The 17,544-nt window shown below is 35.9% G+C and overlaps 1 protein-coding gene across 2 annotated transcripts; it reads left to right on the top strand.

The window, feature by feature from the left end:
* Positions 1-30: 30 nt before the first annotated feature.
* LOC112567306 (WD repeat domain phosphoinositide-interacting protein 2-like) lies at positions 31-16,784 on the top strand. Of its 2 annotated transcripts, none has more exons than XM_025243955.1 (11): positions 31-214; positions 355-437; positions 1,049-1,215; positions 1,452-1,646; positions 2,135-2,227; positions 2,373-2,443; positions 4,714-4,821; positions 5,473-5,637; positions 8,701-8,808; positions 9,539-9,714; positions 13,587-16,784. In XM_025243955.1, exons 1-11 carry the CDS (start codon positions 39-41, stop codon positions 13,712-13,714), a joined length of 1,470 nt encoding a protein of 489 aa, XP_025099740.1. In that variant the 5' UTR covers positions 31-38; the 3' UTR covers positions 13,715-16,784. The 2 variants fall into 2 exon arrangements, with proteins under 2 accessions (XP_025099740.1, XP_025099748.1); XM_025243963.1 differs by having other exon boundaries at positions 355-492.
* The last annotated feature ends 760 nt before the right edge of the window (positions 16,785-17,544 follow it).

Below are 17,544 nucleotides of genomic sequence, written 5' to 3'. Positions count from 1 at the left end.
ATGACATTCTAACTGACCAATCATATCGCTTATACCAAATGCTGATGAAATGTATAGGTTTTCATTGTAAGCTAGGCCGACCCCGTCATCATTCAACAACGGATTACGTAGTCAGTGGTGTGCATAAGGGTTTTTCTGGCCTAATGAACCTTGTAGCCAATTCTGGTGAACAGCAGTCAAATCTGTTGTTTGTCAATTTTAATCAAGATTGTACGTAAGTATTGATTTTTGCAAAATTGTGTACTTTTTGTCTTGTCTCATAGAAAGTATGTAAGTGAAATTGAAAGCTTTGTCTTTGTTTTGTAAACAAACAGCCAACTCAGCTCATTGTTATTGTTTTTTTAAAAAACTCAGATCTCTTGCCGTTGGAAGCAGGTCAGGATACAGATTGTTTTCCCTTGGATCGGTCGAAAAGCTCGACCACGTCTTCGAAATCGGTCAGAATGAAAACTTTCTGCTACTCTTTGCTGTATTTCTTCTAATGATAATACGGTAAAAGTACTTTACAAAATATGGAGTCAGTCACGTACTGTATTGTTTTGCTCTTCAATGTCTGAAACGCCCAAAAGAAAAACTATTTTTATTTCTATACAACTCCGTTATTTATTCTTAGTCAGTTTCGGCCATGTTGACGCCCCCAGTTATCTAGATTTGTGGTTAATTTCGTTTTTGTATTTTGTTGTTGTTTTTTTTAAATGACACTTAAGTGCTCATTTTTCAGAGCACGTATGGTAATCGAGTTCTGTACACAAGATTAGAAAAGCATATTCAGAACTAGCTCCAGATTTGTCAGCCACATAGTAGTTGTACACAGCATAAACTCGATTTTTACTACAATGGAAAATATCCTTATACTTATATAGAGTCATTGAGTGTGTATTATACTCCATCACTTGCTTTAGAAAAAAATTGACATTCTCTTATATTGTTCCTGCTTTTTTGTGCTCAATAAATGACACAGCCTTGCTATTGTGTTTAACCTAAAGAGCATGCCATGTATCTTCATTATATGCTTTGAAATCAAACAAAAATGAATTACATGATGCAGAAGGGGAAGATGTCTGCATTGTGGAACGCCTTTACTCCAGCAGCCTGGTGGCTATTGTCAGCCTGCAACACCCACGGAAACTTAAAGTTTGTCACTTCAAAAAGGGGACAGAAATATGCAATTATAGCTACTCCAATTCCATCTTAGCAGTTAAACTTAACAGACAGGTATGTGGTATTAAGTGTGCAAAAAGTGTCTCATATGTAAGTGTGTGTTATCCTTCTAAATCTTTAATAAGTAGACTCATAATAATACAACCTTGTAAAGTGTATTCATTTAAAAAAAATTTTTTTTGTTACACAGTCTGAGTTCTAACATTCAGATGGTTTCTACATGCTTATCTTTGCTTGTTCTTTGGTACAATGTGTGATTAATGGGAAGATTTTATTAATTCTCATTACAGCGTCTTGTGGTCTGCCTAGAAGAGAGCTTGTATATACACAACATTCGGGACATGAAGATTCTACACACAATCCGAGAAACACCAGCAAACCCAAATGGCCTGTGTGCTCTTTCAGTTACCAATGAAAGCTCCTACCTTGCATACCCTGGGAGCAATACAAGAGGAGAGGTTCAGATCTTTGACACCGTTAATTTGGTATGGTTAATTTCCTTTTATTGTTATGATCTTGTTCTGTCTTTTTCTATGTCTGTACAGATTCTAGTTACAAATTCAAAACTAGCTGTCTTTATCTCCTCCTTTTTTGGAAATTGTTGTAGTTAGCACATTCTAATCAAATGTTGTCCTCCTATGTGTTTTCCTTTGTGTGGTTTTTGCTTCTGTCTTCACAGTATTGCAAATAGAAGAGGAATTATGCTAATTTAAAAGAAAGAGAAACTTCTCTCAGTTTCAACCGTTTTCATTATTCCTATTGATTTGTCTCTAAAGGCCTAGTTTATAACAATATTATTAGAATATTACAATACTCATCATTCCATGTAACCATTTTGTAAGATTTATAATTATTTTACCTAAGCCTGGTACACATACTTTTTGATGTAGAGTAAAATCTACGTGTTGCATATTATCTCTTCTTGGTGTTATTTCCAGTTTTGTTTTGATTTTTTTAATTTATGTGGATGTAGCGAGCTGTAACCATGATACAAGCACACACTGGAACACTGGCAGCACTTGCCTTCAATGTTCAAGGCAACAAACTTGCAACAGCTTCTGACAAGGTGAGTGCTGACATATAACCACTAAAATAGACAAGCAGACAGCAAAATTCTTGTAATTAGTCACTTTTAGGAAACTACTCTTCTGCTTCGATTTTATCTATGGAATAAGTTTTCTTTTTGTTTATTCTGCCTTTAAACATTTCAGGGTACAGTAATACGGGTCTTTTCAATACCTGATGGTCACAGAATATTTGAATTCCGAAGAGGAATGAAAAGGCAAGTGTATTTAGCTTTCTTTATTGCAGCCTGGTTTCAAAAATGGCAAAATACAACTTGTTAAGTTATATCAATTAGTTTAGTTTATTCCTTGTTACTCCTTAGGGAGCCTAGGGCCGCAACAACACCATGCCAGAGGTCCTGGTTTTGGGCAGCCCCCTCAGTTGGGCCCATGTGTTTCTGACATCCTTTGCCTCTCTCTTTGCTGTTCTTTTCCAAATCTGCTTTAGTCTCCCAACTCTCCTCTTCCTCTGAAGGTTCCAGTCAAGTGCCTGCCTAACAATGGTGTCAGCTGTTTGTGCAGGGTGTGTCCCACCCAGCCTCATTTGCGCTTTTTAATGTCTTGGCTAGTGCCATTCTGGTTGGTTCTTTTCCACAGGCTGCTGTTGGAGATCTTTTCAGGCCATCTTATTCCTAGAATATGGTTTAGGCATCAGTTGGTAAAGGTCGGGAGCTTCTTGTTTATGGTGTTTGTCATTCTCCAGGCTTCAGAACCATACAGTAGGAAAGCTTTCACATTGGTGTTGAAGATGCAGATCTTACTGTGGAAGGATAATGCTCGGGAGTTCCAGCTGGGGAGTAGGCTGTTGAAAGCATGCCTGGCCTTGTTGATACGGCTTTTGATGTTATCGTCCTCTCCTCCATCCTTGTTCACAGTGCTCCCCAAATACACGAAGCGATCTATTTCCAGGATGTTCTCTCCTTGAAGTTAGATTGGAAGTTCCTGCTTGTTGTTGATTCTCATCACTTCAGTCTTCTTTCTGTTGACCTTTAAGCCAGCCTTCTCCACTTTCTGCTAGCTTACTCAGTTTGGTTTGTGCATGCAGCTGCCAATGAAATAGGAGACTAATGTCATCTGAAAAGTCCAGGTCCTCTAGCTGTTTGGTGAAGGTCCACTGGATACCATTGTTGTCTTGGGTCATCTTGGGCATAATCCAGTCTGTGACCATCAGGAAGATTGTTGGTGATAGTATGCAATCCTGTCTTACGCCAGTCTTCATTATGAAATGTTTAGTGAGTTTGCCGTTGTCGATAATTTGGCAGGACGAGTCTTCGTACAACCCTTGAATAATGCTTATAAGCTTAGGCGGTACACCATTGTGGATAAAGCCTCCAAATGACGTTCCTGTCTACACTGTCAAAGGCCTTCTCCAGGTCCACAAAAGTTACATAGAGGGAGGATTGCCACTTAACTGCTTAATGATGATACAGAGGGTGGCAATGTGGTCAGTGCATGACCTATCCTGGTGAAACCCTGCTTGTTCTGGTCTCAGTCTCTTGTCTAGTGCCTTCTTCAATCTCTCTAGTATTACCCGTGTCAGGACTTGTTCGGTTGCTGGTGGCATGTCAGGTAAGAATGGTGGACGAGATCGATTCAGGATCTCTTCGAAGTGTTCCATCCAGCGGTCTCTTTGTCCTGCATCATTTGTTATAGTATTCCCATCTTTATCTTTCACCTGCTTGTTTGGGTTAATGCTCTTGCTTGACAGAGTTCTTGTTATTTCGTATAGTCGCTGCATGTTTCCCTGTATAGCTTCTGTTTCTGCTTCCTCTGTCAGTTTATGGGTGAAGCGCCTCTTGTCCTCCCTGACAGACCTCTTGACTTGACTTCTTAATATTCAGCTCTGAGACCTTCCTTCTCTTGCTGGTCTTGACACTGGTTGACCTTCTGTTTCAGTCCCTTTCTTGATTCATCTTGTCCAGGTCTCTTGAGTCAATCGTTCCTTGTGTTTTTTTTCCCTCTTCCCTAGAACCTCTGTACAGGTTGTCTTCCAAATGCTCTTGAGAAGTTATATCAAAGATCTCTTCATATTCTCGTTTGTTATTTTTGCCACACACTCCACCTAACACCTGTTGTCAGTGTATTTTTGGATGCTCACAGATAATTTTGGAACCATGTGCCTCGGCCCAAGTAGCTTCTTTGTTTTGTCTTATATAAATGGAATTTGTTTCATTGGTGATAAATCTCCGAATGCTATGCCATGGTAAATATCTCATTTTATCATAGTTCACACCATTTTTTTAAAGGGCTAAAACAAATGTGGAAACATCATGAAAAACACAAGATGACCCTGTGAACATTTATGTTTATAATTTCTTTATTACTGGTTAGAGGTCAGCAGCAAGGTTATTCTGGCCCTGAGTATGATAAATTTAACTCACTGTGTCTTCTCTTCCTTTTGCAACTTCTAATAATCTGTTAGTAATGATTCTTATTTCATTATTTTGACAAGATAGGTGTTTATTTAATATTCATTAATTTATTTCAGGTGTGTCACCATCTATTCACTGTCATTCAGCAGTGATGGGATGTACCTATGTGCCTCCAGCAACACAGAAACAGTTCATGTTTTCAAGCTGGAACTCCCTAAAGAAAAGTTAGCCACCTTACTTTTTCTTTACTGGTTATTAGTCTGTTTCTTTATGAGAACCATTATCTCTAATTCGTACAATGCTATCTTCAAATCTCAGACTACAAATCTTCTTAATTATTCAGCTTCATGTCTTAAGTGTTACTTTCAGTCTATTTGTATTATTGTACTGGAGAAATTTAAAATGTAGCTATAGTGTGGGTGTTTATTTAGCTATGAAAAGCCTAAACCCATAGACTTTAATATAGGAGGCAGATGCAACACTCCTGAAAAAGTAAATAAAGAGATTTCTTGATTGCTTTATGACTTCCTAGCAACTTGCAGGTTATAGAGTGCTTTAAAACTTTAAAAAGATTTCTTAACCTTTTTGTGACTTCCCACCAAATTGCAGGTGTCAGTTTTATTTTGCTCATCTTATTTCACAGATAATGGTGGACTCATACCTCATGGAGCTTTTTATTTTCCACTTTCTACTATGGCATTGAGTCATGCTTCCTGGAGTTTGCCTTATCATAGCTAATTTTACCTGAATGTGTGCTCTCTGTAAATTTATATTTTGTAGTAAGTTATTGTGACTTTGCAAATTAATTTTAACTGCAAACGGAGAGGTTGTGGTCATGACAACATTTGATTTTTTTGATTCATCAAATCTGGCAGACCTCCAGATGAGGCAAATACTTGGATGGACATGATGGGCAACGTTTTCAAGTCATCAGCCTCATACTTGCCTGCTCAAGTCTCTGAAATGTTAAGCCAAGGACGTTCCTTTGCAATTGCTCGTCTGCCTATGGCTGGGTTGAAAAATGTCTGTGCTATCGCCACGTAAGTCATTTCTCTGAATGTCTTTGTTCTAAGGATCCAGTTAAAAATTAAGCCTGAAGATTCTTTTACGCCATAACCGACAACTTGAATTGGTTACTGTGCTAAGCTGTTAGCTGTGCATGTTTATTTTATTTAATATAATTGATATTATTTTCTAGTTATTCCCTTGTGACCAGTTATTTTCATGTGTAGTTTATGCTGAAGCATTTAAAAAACCCAGATTGTTATGATTTTTATTAAATACCTTTAATCTTTAATACACTGAAAACAAGCTGCCTTTAAGACAAATGAATTTGTATACAAATCACTCAATTCATGCAATTTTCAACAGGCAGTGTTACTGACATGGGTGTTTCAGAATGTCCTCATTGTATTAAAGACACTCACTTGATGTTATATCAGATGAGTAAACACATTAAACAGGAAATAACAAAAAAAATCACCTGTTCTCACGAGCTCATGGGCTGTTACTGCAGTCATTTACAGTTAGTTACTGTGCTGTCATGCTATACCTCGATTGTCTGCGCACATGGTCATTATGATGATTGAGCTGCTTGTTCAATGTTAATATACATGTGCTTATGGTTTGTCTGAGGAGCAGCAATCAGAAGACACGTGGCAATCAGACGTAAAGCCATGTCCTCCGCATATTTTTGCCTCATCCATTTGTGACCCAGTTTTCTCCCATCTCACTTGCCACTGGTGCATATTTTTGTCAGAGGGAATGTGGAGAATGCCATGGAAGTCATGATCATGATTGGAACACTAAATAGCAAACAACTACAAGTAAATCTGCATATATCTTCTTATGGCCACACATACACAGACAATAGGCAAACTATTCATCATATTTATCTGCTGTAATTTACAAGAACAACTCTTTAGAAACTTTCCTGGTTTTTAGGTTCTCTTTTCAAGGATAAAGGAATTCTTTAAAGCTTTTGAACTAGCACAAAGGAGAATAACACCAAAAAAGAAAATTCTATTTTTTCCACATTTTTAATAAAACAAAACCAAAAAAACTTTAAATGCAAGGCTTGTTTTAACCCAAATAAAAACTCTTGAAGTGCGTAAGCCACAAATTTGAGGAAGTTGCGTTTGTTTTGCAAGAAGTTAAAAGGGGTTCTATTTTAGGGTGAAGAACTTTCTAAAGACTTAGAATATTGAGTTATTTTCTTTATTGAATTTTTTAGAGGTTATAGCTATAAGAGGTTTAGCTATAAGCTACAATTTTAATAAATAAACATCATTGTATCTCTCTGAGCATCTTCTGTTCCCCTCTCTATTCTATTTGCTAATTTTATGAGACACAAATAAATCCTGGTAACATGCCCATACTTCATTGAAATTTTATGCTCCTTAGGCTTTCCACTTTCTCTCTCATCTTTATCTTTCAGTCTCTTGAAAATTACATCTTGGAACCAGGTATTGTTTTCTGAATTCAGAGAAAGCTGGAAAATGGATAGCTAAATTAACATAAAAACACTAAATTCTCTGTAGCACTTGGTATAAGGAGATCCACATTCAGAGGTAATAGGTAAAAAAAAAATATTCAAATTTTACTACTTACCATCGGAAGTTTATTTTAAAGTAGTATTGTGACTTTGAAATTGACAATCTGGTGGGTGGGTTAGATATATGGCCATTAGGTTTTTTTCCTTCTTTGTGATATATTTAGAAGAAAACATGTATATAACTATACCTTCATTTTGCATTAAGCACATCTTGAATTATCTAAAAATTGACTTTCCAACTTTCCGAAAGCTTGCAAAAAGCCATCATTTTATAATATTATGTAATTGTACCCTTCCATATTGCTTGCTTATTTATTAGGTATCTCCATCTAAAAGGACATTTGCTTAAATGATGATAAAGAAATTCATCTTTTTCTCAACTGCTTCTATGTCTCTCTTTCTAAAAGTTTTGTTTTATCCAGATGTGCGTTATTTGCTTTTTTAAAAAAAAAGACTTTGTATCATTTCCTGGGGTATTTTACAGCATGTAAACAATTAAAATGTTTTACACATAGTACAATGAACTTTTTTTTCCCACTACTAACTTGAAACTGTACACTTTACAAGGCAGCTTCTTGATACAGCCTTGATGCTTTTCTGCTTTTTTTAATAGCAATACTGGGAATACTTGTTAATGCACTTTTCAAGAATAATAATTGTACTTATATCGCACATCATCACAACCAAAGCAGGTCACTCACTCTTCTCTGACCAACAATAATGAAGTAACTCTGAAAACACTGGATGACAATAACATGTTGATACCAAACACACTTAGCCACTGGGCTACAGGTGAAAAAATATACAGGCTATGAAAGAGTGCGATATTAAGTGTAAAAAAAGTATGTAAAATAAATACTGTGTAGAACATGCAGCGCTCAGCAAATATTTGTGAAATATGAATGTGTGCTGCATGCTTTGCTCATCTGTTGCCTCTGCTGCTGTTGCTTTATTTCTGAGGGCAACCACAATATCTTATATGTAATCTGGAAAATACCAGCTTTTCAGTTTTTCTTGGCTTTCTGACTATAATTCCCTTGTTGTCATTGATTGTTCATTGTCCAATTTATAAATAAAAGTACTAGATAGTTGCGGATGATAACTCAAAACATGTTTTGTCATTCATTTCATGCAAAGGTTAATTGTGGTTACATTTTTGGTAGCAAAAATTGCTCACATCCTTCTTGAGTGGATGATGGAGACATTTGGTGATGAGGGTTAGAGAGATATGCAGATACTTTGTGTGTTATTTTGATTGCTTTTAACAGCAGTTTTATTTTGTTGACATTTATTTTAGGCATTCATATTTTTATTTTTTATATGTACTATTTGTCAAGAAAGCTGTTTTAATGCATTTCCTCTTAATTTTCAAGTATTTTTTTTTTTGTTTTCTTTTATTCCTGTCTTACCCTGTTTTTAGAAAGCAAAGATCTGTACATAAAGATTTTAATACTAAAATTATTTTTTTTGAATTTTTGTCAGTTTTATCTTTTTCATATTGAATAATTGCATTTAAAAAATTGTAATCTGTTTTGCTGTTGACTTTCAGGATCCAAAAACTGCCACGGCTGCTCGTTGCATCTCAAGATGGGTACCTCTACATATACAACCTTGACCCAAATGAAGGAAAAGAGTGTGGGCTGGTCAAGCAACACAGGTAAGAACCATATATTAATGTTAATGTTCAAATCATTCTTCAAACTGGTGCAAGTTGAGGCAGAAGCCCTTGTGGTGAGCATCTTGGGATGAATTACGTACGATATGATTATTTTAGTTTTACATTGTTCGAGGACATTTTTATAGAGCCGTGTCCTTGCAAGCCCCTCTAATTTTCTGTAGCATTCTTATATTTTCCATATGACTATTTTTTGCTGTGCTTGTTACTATCTACGGCACATGGAAAAGATAAAGTGGTCAAGTCTGGCCACATGTCCATCTTTTGATGGTTGATTTTGTGCAGGGATATTTAAAATTATGTTGATAGCAAATGTGTTTATAGCTAATTTTTAGAGCTTTTATATTGTCTTAATAGAAACAGTGTGGGTAGAGACTAAAGGTATAAATAACACCTTATTTGCTTACAACAAACACAATAAGCCAGTTGGACACTGAAATGTTTCTCCAGCTGCTGTTAACTTGTGAGAATTTAGGCAACAAAATACTTTTATAACAATTTAGGGCCTTTGGTGTAATAGTTGCTGAGAGACAAAAATATCATAGCCAAACAAAGCAGCAATTAAAAGTAACTTGACAACTATCTGTAGAAGGGTACAGCAGATATAGTTTTATATCCTGATAGTTTGATGAGTGGTGTTTCTGCAACATAGCCATTGTACACAGTTTATGGCCCAGACAAATATTATACCTGTGGCTTGACCTGTCTATAGACTAGATGGTGTCAGTAGTGAAACAAGTGCTGGTGACCAGCAACCTCATGACCGCCCACTGACACACCCAACTAGTGGTGGGGCAACTGCAACAGGGGCATCACCTCCAGCAAGCTATGCGGCAACAGCCCGTCGCACGGACCTCCCGGCAGTCAGCCAGCCCGTAGGTACAACAGGTAAGCCGCTCGCTTCACCAGCGGCACATTGGACAGGGGGTGAGAGTTACGCGCAGATTTTGAAGCGGAATGGTGGGCCACAGGAGCTTGACACTGTGGCTATGTTGGATCAGCTCTTGGAAGAGCCAGGTAACCCATCGGTTTGTGACCAACTTCCTGACTGACTGCATACTCCCTGTTAGCATTTCCTGTTGCAGTTCCTTTGGCCATTGGTTCTAATGGTTTTCAGTTGCCAGGTATTTCAATTTCGCTCACCTTGCCAGTTCCGAAAAAAAAATTGCACCTCAATAGCTTTTTACTATATTTGTAGCTGTCTGCCTTGCCACTGAAGGAATGAGTTGACAAGAGTTAAACTTTAAAGAGAGTTCTTTTGGGGACATTGGACACAAAACATGCATGACAGTTGCTTTCGCTTGGCTAATGTTAGTGCCACAGGATGTGCAAGGCAAAGGCTTTTGCAGTTGCTTGTTCATGGTTCTTTTGTGTCTGTCTTCAATTTCACAAGTTTGGGTTTAAAATGCTACAAGTCTTCACATTTTTGCAGTGTCTGCACAGATCAGTATATGGGTAAAACGTCCATATAAATAATTGGTACATAGTTTGGGATATTTCAATATTTAACCTGCAAAAACAAGGAAAAGACAAAGTGAGATAGCTTACTGAATAGGACACTCATGCAACAGTCCGTGCAAACTAGTAAAGAACATTATGGATATTACTATGAATCCAAAACAGTGGTCAATTATTATGTAATTTAAATTTTTAACATACAAAATTATAGCAGGAATAGACGTATGACATTAGAAATATCTAATATGGTAGACCTAAAACTATTTAATGTAGAAGAAATAATATAGTAGAAATAATGGAAAATTTGTTCTGAAATTTATTCTGATTTAATTTTATTCTTGATTGATTGAGAGTTGTTTGTTTGTATTGATATAATGTTCACAAGTACTAGTAAACATTGACCAAATTCTTTTAGACTCTTGTCATTTTCTGAAGATGGAGGACAATTGTGGTGTAAAATTATTAGCCAGAAAATATAATTGGCTAATAATAAAGCCGATGAATATGGTGGTGTCATAGTTACATATGTCAATTTAACATTTATATATGAGCAGAAATGGTTTAATAAAATGTAATACTCTAATTGATGGTGCTGAATATGAATTTATTTCTTTAAAAAAAACTTGAAAGCATAATCTCAGTCTTGTTTTAGATAGGTTATTATGCTTTACAATAGATTGGATGTAGGTGTGTTGAGGAAAATTGTGTACTTGTGCAACATTTGCACTTACTACTGTTTCTCCAGTAAGGGTTATTTCTTCCTTTTGCCCTCTTCTCTTTCATATTCCTTTCTGTCCTCCTTCCTACATTGTTCTTTAAATTTTACATATAAGTGTATATGTGTATATGTACATGTGCATTGTACTTTACATGATTAGATATCTGTTTGTCTTTTTTTGTGTGTCTTTACCTGACTCTTGATATGAGAGGGGAATATTTAGCTAATATGCAGAGGACAGTTTATAAAGGCTTAAAAGCATCTTATAAAATGACAAGCAAAATTTGTCAGAGTTTATTATTGCATTATATACACTTAAAAATGGAATTCAAACAGATTCAAATTTTTAGATTATAACATCTGTTGCTTGTTTTCACAAACTTGAAGGACATGAAATGAGATATGTATTCATTCATGTGTATCCGTTCATGAGAGTAATTGCACATTTGTGTCATGCCATTCCAGCTGTTTCGTTTTCCCTGACAGCAGTTATCAGACTGCATGTTATTTTGAGAACAATTGTTCTCTGAAAACAAAGACACTTTAAGTAGAAAAATAAACAAGTTGGTAACAAAATAAATAACAATACAGGTCATGTTTCCATTTTTATTTGTATGCAGGTTTATAAAGTGGCTTTGGTTTAGCGACATTTGTTTAAAAAAAAATTCTGCTTTGACAAGTGACTAGGCTTGTGCATGATAGAACTTTCTGTGAGATATAGGCAGGCTGCTTTCTACTCTTTCCTCAAAGTCTGTCTGAAATGCAGAGCTAGCTAGTTGTTGGCATATTTGTCCCCTGGCACGTTTCTATCCCTAGCTACTGATCATGATGCACAACAGCTGATTTTGTTTTCTCTTTCTCAGTTTGCCGACACGTGTTTCCTTTAAGAGTAAAATGATCAAGTGGATCAAAATCACCAATTATTTTTCAAGTCTAAACTTAATCTGTCTTTTTATTCTTAAAATTGTTTTTAATGGTTAGTTTGAGAGCTTTGTAGATATACATGCCACATTGCAGCTGTCGGTCATTATGAAGCATTTGTGTCTGTTGCTTCCCCTGTGCAGCTCTTTTCAAGGCAAAGCGTCTTGTTTTTTTTTTTTAGTTCCTGGTTCATGTTTACTTCTTGTGTTTCATTGTTTCCAAAATACAGAATAGTAAATGGATGGGATGTTTTGCTGAAAACGGACCATTACTGCTCCATGCTGAGCAGTAAAGTGTTGCCTTATTCTAGTTTGCAGTCTTTCACTTTTTGTGGTTGATTCTTTTCTGTGGTCGTAAACTTTTGAAATGTATAAAATATTTCAACTTTTTCGTCATGCCTTCTAGGCATGATTAGGAGATTGCTAGAAACTGTCATTGAATTGCACACATGGGTTAACTAGCAAGGTCTGAGCATGAAAGATGTTGCTTTTACTGAAATTTTGTACAAACAGAAGCTATAAAGCATTTCAGTGAAATGATAAAGTCTCTAAAGGATGTGAGCTTCTTTTGGTCAGAAATCTTTTCTCATATAAGGTAAAATTCTTGAGTCCAGGGATGCCATGGAGAGGATCGCAAATTATGAATTTGAAAGTATTTTCTCAGCATGGTCTTTTAAGACATATTTTGCTTCTGTGCATTTGAAAAATGTCATGAATGATATTTATGAATATGTTGAGTTTACAATAATAAGTCAGCAGCCAGAATCATGCTGTATTTGCTAATCAGAAATGTTAAGCTTTTATAAAAAGTGAACATGAAGACGATTGCTGCAGGTCAAGATTTTATTATGATTTAAATTTAGTGACCATTGTTTCATGATGCAGCTATCAGAGCCCTTTCATGCTATGTAGTAACTTTTAATTTTAAAATAACCCTTGAGAATTTTGCTGGGTGGTTAGTGAGCTAATCCACTGATACATAATGCATCTTGGTACTAATTGGGTATCTGGCTGCTTTCTTGCTCTAGATTACATATCTACCATGGCCCACACCCCCTTATACTGTCGTCATAAAAATAAAGGTAATTTTTTTTAAAGAAAACCCTCCACATCTGCTAAGTGTGCCAATTCATACAAAGTCAGCCTTCTTATTGCTAAAGCACTCGCAGGAATCATCATGTATAATAATAAAGCATTTGGAAATTGTAACATACTAGGTAGAAATCTTGTTTGCAGATTAGTCAGTTTGTTTAGTATTACTATTAGTTCCTGTTTCTTTATTTGAATAAGTTTGTGTCTCAGGAACCATTCAGTGTTGTGGATTACTAAGTGTGGTAAACAGTCTCTATCAGTTTGTTCTGCATTGTGGGAAATTATTCATGCATGAATATAATAGTCAACATCTGGCTTTCATAAATTACTTTAATTAATTGTTGATTTTATTAATAATTAACATTTTAAATTCTTCTTCATTTGGCATAGCACAAAATGTTACAAAAATATTTGCTTGTTTCATAACTATTTATGGAAACAACAATAATTTAATGGCCAGAATTTTTCCATGCAAGGGTTAACACCCACTTCATTTTTAGTGACCCTTACTTCCCTTTTAAGAATGATGAATTAAGAAAGGCATGAACTTACATACATTTGTCTGCTTGCAGAATCCCAACCATATCAAGACTTGGAACAAGGCCATTTGGGGGGAGAGGGAGGGGATGCCCGCGATTTAGCTGCACTACGATTGGATGATGATAATGAATTTCCACCAATGTCCCACAAAAATGACTGAATGAACAATGAAGTTAGCTTAATGTTCCCACACTGTTCTGGCTTTATTTCTACATCCCTGATCCAAGAGGTCATTCAAGAAAGATGAAAAGTGCACACAAGGGACTGCATGATCATCTGTAGGTCTCCCTTGGGAAGGACTATGCCAGGAGACATGATGATTGCTCTTACTAGCATGCACTGCAAGTACTGTGTGACAGTTTGGTGCACACACACTCATATAAATGCATGCGCACACACACAAATGCAATCAGGTACATATGCATATCTTTACTCCGTGCTTGTTTTAACCAAGTATGTACTCTCATTAATCTTAATAAATGCTATGGGGTTGGGGGAAGTATTCTTTGGGAGGAATTTTATCTGAAAATATTTTTCAAGAGATTTTTTTTCTTGATATAAAGTTTCTATCACATGCTAATTCTTTATAGTACAATGTTACCCCTTAAAACGTACATGCTAGTGGATTTTATTTTTACCTTCCAAACTGTGGGACCTTTATGATATAAATATAAGTAAAAATGTATGCGTTGTTTTCTTGCCAATTTTTTATCTTACCCTCCTTCCCCAACCCAAAATTTGGAGCTTAGATGGGAACAAGCATGGGAAAAGGGAAAGCATGCAACTGTCTTTCATTTGTCTTCCCTCATTTTTAAAAAAAATAGTTGTGAGAATTTTCAAAGCTTTACTACTTCACCTCTTTATCCTGAGCAAATACAATAATAATCAGATGTGATCATGGTGGTGGAAACGTATGTTAGCGTGGGTGCACCTGCATCACTCACATTTAGATCTTTTATTTTTACTGTTGTGTGGGAAGGATATTTTTACAATAGTGATTGCATTAATCCTTTATGATGCTAGTTTTCCTTTTTTCTGTATTTGCCTCTCTTTTGGGAAGCTTATTGTTTCCCTTTATCCCTTTTGTATATAATTTCCTCAAAAACATGAGATAGGGATTTCTGTTCACCCATGATTCCATGTACTAGCCGGAATTTCAGTCTGCAAAACTTCCTTTCAGCATAGTCTGACATGAGTTCCAACATGATGTAGATTTGGTCATTAAATTTGATATGCAGTTTTTGAAACATCATTTAATCTGTTATGACTTCCTGTTCTTTCAAAGCAATCTGAGGTTGAGATGTGGTGGGGTTAGGGACCAACAAAACCCATGATATATTGATCTGAAACTGAAATTACATATTGTCCATACAGCACTTATGTGCTAGGGAGACCATCAGTATAGTTCTAGTCAAAACTTCTAATCTTGTAAAGTCTTGTAAACTTCCAGTCTAAATAGAACTTGGCCTAAATAGAGATGTGAAAATGTTTTATTCTGATTCCCAGTTTCTCATGGTGTGTTATTCTTTAAAGATGGTGTGTGCATAAAAATGTGCCCTGAACCAGCATGGAGCAGCTTTCAGTCTATTCAATGTCTGTTCAACTGATGTAAATAAAAGTCTTTGTTAACACCAGACATCTTTATCCTATCAACATTGCTGTGTGCTGCTCTATCAACTTATCTAATGACTGCTGCCTTAGAGCTACAGCTTCGCTTGATCTCCTAAGGATGAAGTGATTTTGAGCAGCTTTTTAGGTCTTTTGCTTGGAGCTTCAAAGTCAGCAGCTTTCTGTTTGTTCAATCCTCTTGAAGCAACAGCTATCAACTATTAGATTTCTTTTTTACAACCATGTTGGTATGGGATCAGTGTTAAACAAGCTATTATCTGCTTATCTTGCTGCAGAGAGATAATGATAAGCCACATCACTGCATTAAATAAAAGTTAATCAGAAGCATAGGTAACATTGTCATACTTTTTCTCAAACCCAAGCTACATGATACCTTTGAGTTTCCATGAAGGGTTATGAAACAAGCAGTTAGAGTTCTGAGCCATAAAGAGGAGTTAAATAAAACAGTTATGTGCAGCAGACTAGACAGGAACATGCATGATGACATAAGTACTTGCAAATTGTTTAGCCATCCAAGCATGTACAACTGCTCTTAATGATAAGCTGCCTACGTTGGCATGTTTCCTGTGCAGTGGACGTCCACTCTTGATAGATGAACTTACTGTATATTTAGTAAATAGGAATTAAGAGAATTTTATGTACAGTCTTCTACATAAGAGTGTGCTGAATTGTATGTATAAGCTTTTCTGTGTTGTTTTTCTAATTATATATTTCTTTCTTTCTCCTCCCCACTCCCACCACCACTCCATCATCAAAGACTGTAGAACAAATATCAAATTATCGCAGAACAAGTTGAGGTCAATTTTTGCAAGTTAAAGATTAACTGTAAGTGTTATTTCACTTAGCCAAAACCACCCATTTTCCCCTCCTTCAGTTTTAAGGTGTGAACATGCAAAATACTAAACGTTTTAAGCTCAATCAGGGAACACTTTTTTTTTTATTTTGATTGTAGTAGTGTTTGGTTGTAGTTAAGTCACTTAACTAGTCATCGCAGACTTCAAGGTAATGTAAGATATTTAATCTCTCATATGGTTTGCTTCGTTTTGATGCAGGCAAGCCATTAAATTAAAGCTATAAATAGGAGTTTGTATATAACATGTCTGTTATACGCCCCTGCACCAATTCCACAAACACATAATGCACAAGTGGCTATTATCATCATTTACTCACATGTACATTTTTTTCTTGATGTGTAACAAGGATCTTTACAGTCTATTTTGCAGCAGCAACAAACTGTATGTACATATGTCTCAATTAAAACTGTATGAATCTTGCCAGTTTAGGACAATTTTGCAGCAGTTGAAAAAGTGTACATAACTGTGACAGCCCATAATACACTTAACAGGATACAGCAATTAGCTTATTACTGTACAGTTTAACATTTCCACCTGTGCATTTATATCTGTATACATAGTCCTGTTTTGGCAACAACTATCACTGTCCAATGTGTAATATTTATCATCTTTTGCAAGTATTTTGTACATTTTAATTGCCAACTATATACGTTGCAAGAGAAACTGTGCATTATGTTGCATGTTACCATTCTGTGTCAAACATGCGCATACGTAAAACTTCAATAAATTCTTTCATGTGAAAATTTTTGTTTAGCATTATAGTTCTTATTTTTTTTTCTTCCACTATTTTGTGTGAACATTTCAGTATCTTTTTTTTTATAAATTTGGATCATTCAGTACAGCTTATCCTAGTGTCAAAACATTTAGGGGATGACACCAAGCCCCATAAACAATAATTTTAAGACCTATACTTTATGAATTTAGTAAATGTGAGAATTATTTATATGTTTATAAATGTTTTTGCACCATAAAAGTGCAGTTTTTTGCTTTTCCCAGAAATTTTTTGTTTTGTTTTGTTTTAGAACAGGTAAATACTATTCAAAACGTTGTTCTTGAACTACAGTCTCAACAGGACTAGTCCACCTCCCTCTTGTTTGAGCTCCCTAACAGCCTACTTAACAAATTTCAAAAAGCCCAAAACTATGCCGTCTGCATTATGTAAGTGCAAATCCAGCTCTGTGGGCTGTCCTGGTTGCCTGCATAGACTACAAGGTGGCCTCACTCGGATACTCTTCATGGCCCTGCTTCAGGATAACTGGCTGAGTTATTAATCCTTTATCTGAGTGATTGGTCTCTGTGATCTTTCATGCCAAATCCTGCATGTGCTACATATCAGACAATCTCACCACTGCGCTCTTTCTTTTTCTGGACCCACTGGAATGTTTTGCCTCCATTATTTTGCACAAAACCTTTGATGCTTTCAAGTTTGGCCTCAAGACCCACTTTTTCTGAGAATATTTTAAGTAGATAGTGACTTTCTCTTTTAATGCCCTATTACTTCTTGTGC

Source organism: Pomacea canaliculata, linkage group LG1, assembly GCF_003073045.1.
Source record: "Pomacea canaliculata isolate SZHN2017 linkage group LG1, ASM307304v1, whole genome shotgun sequence".
In the NCBI taxonomy this organism is placed as follows: Eukaryota; Metazoa; Mollusca; class Gastropoda; order Architaenioglossa; family Ampullariidae; genus Pomacea; species Pomacea canaliculata.
The sequence above is the reverse complement of the archived record's forward strand: the minus strand, read 5'-3'. Positions and strand labels throughout refer to the sequence as shown.

Coding starts and splice junctions, on each gene's coding strand:
- LOC112567306 (XM_025243955.1), top strand. CDS start 39: ATGCTGATGAAATGTATAGGTTTTCATTGTAAGCTAGGCCGACCCCGT. Junction 1,216..1,451: donor CAGTTAAACTTAACAGACAG/GTATGTGGTATT, acceptor TTCTCATTACAG/CGTCTTGTGGTCTGCCTAGA. Junction 4,822..5,472: donor CTGGAACTCCCTAAAGAAAA/GTTAGCCACCTT, acceptor CAAATCTGGCAG/ACCTCCAGATGAGGCAAATA.